This window comes from Zingiber officinale, chromosome 8A (genome assembly GCF_018446385.1).
Source record: "Zingiber officinale cultivar Zhangliang chromosome 8A, Zo_v1.1, whole genome shotgun sequence".
NCBI lineage: Eukaryota > Viridiplantae > Streptophyta > Magnoliopsida > Zingiberales > Zingiberaceae > Zingiber > Zingiber officinale.
The window spans coordinates 108,390,668-108,396,535 of record NC_056000.1 but is presented as its reverse complement, the minus strand read 5'-3'; the positions used below and the strand labels follow the sequence as shown (position 1 = coordinate 108,396,535).

The window sequence follows — 5,868 nt, the reverse complement described above, 5'->3', positions numbered from 1 at the left end:
CTTTATAAACCAAAATATTTTATTTTAATTAACAAGGTTTTTTTACATAGACACCGCGTTTACCAATAGACGTTCATTTAAATTAACCAAATCTCAACACTAAAAGTAATTTTTTTAAAAAAATAAATTTTGTAAACCGGAGGGCATTTCGGGTTAGAAAAAGAAAAAGAAAAAATGAATCCTTTATGAAATTCCAAACTAGGGGTGAGATTTGAAAATAAAAAAATGAAAGAATTTAAGGTACTGCTTTAGGAAATTTTGCCGAAACAGTGAAAACATTATTCCTATTTTTCAGTTAATTTTCTAATTTGGTTTAAAAGTGAGGAGGACCTCGTTCGAAGTAGCTAATTATAGATAGGTGTCAATTAATTATCACTTTTCATTATTGAAAAATTGTTCGATTCTAACATGGAACAGAAGTGGTTGACAGTTGACAACTAGGTATCTATCAAAGTATCCACAATGTTAATTCATTATAATATTCATCGTCTCATAAAAAAAATATGAGATCTACTATTATATACATTATAATAATATATCTTTTTCACTCATATTTTTTTTTAACATTAACATTCATTATTTAGGGTTTCATCATCCACTTATTCATTCTTTTTATTAATTTTTTAAATAATATTAAAAATTTTATAATTTAAAAATAAAAAATATATTAAAAAAATTAAGAGAGAGTGTTCAAAAATATTTAAACCTTTGAAAATTTTCTCTCATCTCTTTTATGAGTGGACATTATAATATCTACTTTATGATAAAAAGATGAATACGTTCATCCCCAGCGCCCCCTCCAATCCGTCTCAAGATCAACAAAGACATAACTTTTACCAAAAGTTTATTGTGATCTTTTTGTTCAAATAGCAATTAAAGTGAAGCAGGGTCAGGAACAACGAATCTCTTTATGATAAATTGATCCATTTTGCAAATTCATTATTACGGGTAGTTCCTACAAAGGATCGGACTAATGACGTATACAATGCTTGAATTATCGATGTAGATGCTACATAGTTGGTTCTCCTCCTTCATAGACTACAAGTATAATAGGAGCATCCGTTGACAAAAGGATCACCCTAAGATGATCATCTCATGGTTATTGAGAATGAAGAAAGTAAATCACGGACGACTACTAGATATTATAATACCCATTCATCATAGAAAAGGGGGTTAAATGTGCTTGAGACAGACGACCCCCTATTGCCTATCCATTGTCGTCGACGGCGACTCAGAGATCTTCTCCTCCCTCCTCTTCCTCCTCCGCTTCCGCCTACATGGATTTCGGAGCAGCAGCAGACGAAGCCCCCACCTCGCCCTTGATCCGCCGCGCCGCTCCGCCTCCGGCCAGAAGTGCCCAAATTTCCTTTTGGGTCCTTTTCTTCCTCGTGGTCGCTTATGTCTTCCTCTCCTATGGCATGGGATCCAGCCCCTCCGGGTCTCGGCCGCTCTCCAAGCTCGCTCGCCCCGTCATCCTCCTCGTTTCCTCCGACGGATTCCGCTTCGGGTACCAGTTCAAGACCTCTACTCCCAACATTCACCGCCTTATTGCCGGCGGCACAGAGGCCGAGGAGGGTCTCATTCCCGTCTTCCCCACCGCCACCTTCCCTAACCACTACTCCATCGCCACCGGCCTCTACCCTGCCCACCACGGGATCATCCACAACTACTTCGTTGATCCCGTGTCCGGCGACTGGTTCACGGTGAATAACCACGAACCTAAGTGGTGGCTCGGGGAACCTATCTGGGAGACCGTGACCTCCCATGGTTACAACGCCGCCGTCTACTTCTGGCCGGGATCGGAGGTCATTAAAGGCTCTTGGGCATGCCCTTCCAAATTCTGCCCTAAGTACAACGGGTCAGTGCCCTTCGAGGAAAGGGTTGATACCGTGTTGGGGTACTTCGATCTATCCGATGACGAGATGCCTGCTTTCATTGCGCTCTACTTCGAGGATCCCGATTCACAAGGGCACGTCGTGGGGCCGGACCATCCACAGATCACTGAGGCAGTCACTCGGATTGATCGGATGATAGGGAGATTGATCTCCGGGTTGACGAAAAGGGGGATATTTGAGGATGTGACATTGATTCTAGTAGGTGATCATGGGATGGTGGGCAATTGTGCTAACAAACAAATATTTCTCGATGATTTCTTTCCAGAAATCACAATTTCAGAGAGTTGGATACGGTCCTATAGTCCTTTGCTCTCAATCTGGCCTCCTGCAAATGTTTCGTCATGGGATGTTGTGACCAAAATGAACCAAGTGCTAAATTCAGGCAAAATCGAGAATGGAAAGTACCTCAAGATGTTCTTGAAGGAGGATTTGCCTGCTCGGCTACATTACTCTGAGAGCTACAGGATTCCACCAGTAATTGGCTTATTGGCTGAAGGGTACAAGGTTTCGCCAAAAAGAACTGATATTTGCGAATGCAATGGAGCTCATGGCTATGACAATGCCTACTTCTCGATGAGGACAATCTTCTTGGCTCATGGGCCACAATTTGAAAGAGGCAGAAAGATACCTTCATTTGAGAATGTTGAGATATACAACCTGATCACAAGCATTCTCAAGGTAAAAGGTGCTCCAAATAATGGGTCAGTTTCTTTCCCTAATTCTGTACTCTTGCCAAGTTCTTAACCAACATGCTGGGGAAATTGTCTTATTGCGCTATTAATGCTATGCCAATGAGCTTGCAATCACTATGATGAGTATCAAATCTAACTGATGATACAGGCAGTTAATTGCTTAAGTTACTTCATTGTATTTGAATTTAGTTGGGTATAGTTATGATCTTTCATCTTTAGATGTTGCTGTTGGTAGATGTTTGTTAAGTACTTGGTTCCATACTATTTATCATTGGAATACTTCTAACTAGTTTGCTGTATTTTCTTTATCTGTCCTTGATCTCTGAGTGCTCTGAATTTCTCAAACAACTTAAACTATAACAATTCTTCTAGAAAGATGATTGACAAAGAAAGGAATCACACTCGTTTGGATTGTTTAAGTTCATTCCAGACTAATTAAACTAAAGGCAAACAAAATGTAACAAAAGTAAATCAACAAAAATGTCAATTGCAGTTAAGCCCTGGTTGGTAGGAAGTCTAACATTTAGTCTTTGTATAATATGGCCTGTGTAAGCAAGACCAACAAGTCTTGCTGATGTAGCACCAAAATCAAACTCCCAAATCACACAAAAATTTGGGATGAGATTGATAAAGCAAAAGGATGGCTATCTCACCTAGAGAAAGAGTCACACATAATGGAAATCTTATTAATTGAAAACTGAATTTTACATGAAATACTGAGACTTTTATAGACTCATTCCTACCAAAACTACCAAACAAATAAGTAAATCTGGAGATTCAGTCGTATAACAAACTAAGTCTAATTATCAAATAACTTGACTAATTACCAAACAACTGAAATCTAAATTCGAAATTTAAAATCTGAATCTTATTCCTAATCTGCATCACTTGCAGGTTTAGTTGGCAACAATATTTTTAATGTTGAATATGCTTTATCTAGTTATCACAACTCATTTTTTGCCTCAATTAAGTTTTTTCTTCTCATACTTTGGATATATTCTTTTTAAATATTTATCACTTGATCAACCACGGTATTATTTTCCATTTAAGTTAATCAATCAATAGACACAATGTCAAACCATGCATCCAACAGCTAAATGATGCTTCCCAATTTGATGAAAATATTCTCATATCATGGGTACTTAGTGTCAATAATTGTGAATTGGTCAAATTGTCTTTCTCCCTTTCTCCCTACTCAACTGCAACTTCTTTATCATACAACAAAGCTGCTTTTACCTTTGTGCTAGGATTCTATCCTATGTTCCCATAATATCTCATCAAGATCTATTAACTCCAATTACATGGATGGCCATCATCCTCCTCATCTAGATTTTCATTTATCTTCATATGCAAAAGTACTACACTATTATTTCAAGCAGCAATAGTGCCAAATGCACATTCGTCATAAGAAATTATGTATGTACTGTTTCTATGTGATCGTTATACACCAAATTGTTGATAGCATCATCACACCAATCTCAAAGATTGTCTTCCAAATATTTTTTCATCTGTCATTGACTTGTGTATAACAAGATGTTTTGCTCATAATTTTATTCGTCTTGACTCACTTCCAATAAAGATTGTACATATTAAATTATGATAGTTTTTGGCAAGCCAAGCCTGTGAATAATATTTGAATTCGCTGAAATTTATCCCCATCTTACTCACTAATTTAGTTTATAGTCAATATAAAATCATCCCTGAGAAAATGACAAGTAAATCTTGTTGATTATATCCTTGGCTCATCCTCAGAATTGCCATAGTTTAATAATAGGATACTAGGATGTAAACTTAAAACCAATATGCTGTTTGTTTTAATGCCCTTTTGCATAACATATAGAATCCTATTCTATTGGTGATATCCATGTCAATGCAACATTGATCTCTTTGACAACAATTTAATGTGCTCCACAAATCTCTTTGTGAACCTCAAACTTGCTAGCTTCAGTTTGTTTTCATCAAATTAACTGGTTGCAATTTGACACAATGATAACTAGTTCCATTTTGCTCACACCTCGTTCTGACGTTATTACTGCATGAATTGGTTGCTCTGATTGATTCACTGACTTTTAGTGTCAACACTATCAAATTTGAAACTGTATCATGATTATTTTGTTGAGTTTAAGTCCTCCTGTACCCATTTTAGCAAGTTGTCATTGTTTTTGGAGCAAATTGGCCTTACAAGATCAAATTTTGTTTAGATATATAAATATTTACAGGGGGAGGTAAATAAAAATATGCACAAATGAAAACTTTGTTTCTATTTTTGGGTTGAAAAGGAAACTACTCATACATCAACATTACTTTATGGAACCTATGACTGCCTTTTTTCCATTTTGATGATCATTGAAGTCCATGGTTTTCTATGTTCTCTTTCCTGTTTTTTCTTGTTGAATACTTTTGCTAATTTGTCAAAAAAAAAAATCTTTTAATCTTATATCAATCTGATGTTGGGAAAAAGCTTGGTTGTTGTATGTTGTTGTTGTTGTATATCAATCTGATGTTGCTTGGATTAGCACACTTTCCTCGCCTACTTCAATTGCTTCATCTGCATTCGGTAAGTACAAGGTAAATTTTCTGAAAGTAATGTTGTGCATTAATAAATATTTTACAAGCATCAGGGGAATGCAAGGTGCAATTTAGATCTGTGGCTTGAACGGGAGTGTGCAGTGGATTTGCAGATATGGCTGGAGTTACTACATCAAAGTGTCTCTATGCCAACTTCCTAAAGGTATATTTTTCATGTGCAGCATGAATACCACATACCGATAAATCTAGTTCAGTTCCAGGATAAGATACTTTTGGCCAACTTCAAGTAATTGAGACAACACTTGATGTCGTCGAGGTAGTACGTGAGCTACATCACATATCAAAGGTTTGGTCTCCCACACCATTTTTTTCCCCTGAGGGAAAGCTAATACACATTATTGTCAATGTTTACAATCACTAGGAAGGTAAAGAACATCTAAATTGGTATTGCATCACCGATGGTTAATCTGATGATCATATTCTCTAGTATGGCTTGCCTGCAACTTCTTTGTGATCAGAAAAGATAAGCAAGGTGTGTGTATGTTTAGTTTATTCAATTGAGTTTGTGACAGATTTTATTGTTTGTTTTCAATCTGTTTTAGAGTTGCTTGTATGTCAATATATGCATCTCGAGTAAGCTTTGTCTCAATGTGATGCTGTATGAAGCAGCACGAAGTTGCTTTGATGCTAACATTTTTTATTATTATTTATTTTTTTTAATTGGCATCGATATCCAGCTCTCTGAATCGATT

The 5,868-nt window shown here is 36.7% G+C and overlaps 1 protein-coding gene across 1 annotated transcript; it reads left to right on the top strand.

The window, feature by feature from the left end:
• The first annotated feature begins 1,254 nt into the window (after nt 1-1,254).
• LOC122009921 (venom phosphodiesterase-like) lies at nt 1,255-5,605 on the top strand. The gene has a single exon (XM_042566232.1). The coding sequence runs from the start codon at nt 1,278-1,280 to the stop codon at nt 2,637-2,639; it is 1,362 nt and encodes a 453-aa protein (XP_042422166.1). The 5' UTR covers nt 1,255-1,277; the 3' UTR covers nt 2,640-5,605.
• Nucleotides 5,606-5,868: the final 263 nt, after the last annotated feature.

What these genes read in the sequence shown, in the direction of transcription:
- LOC122009921 (XM_042566232.1), top strand. Translation starts at nt 1,278, where the DNA reads ATGGATTTCGGAGCAGCAGCAGACGAAGCCCCCACCTCGCCCTTGATC.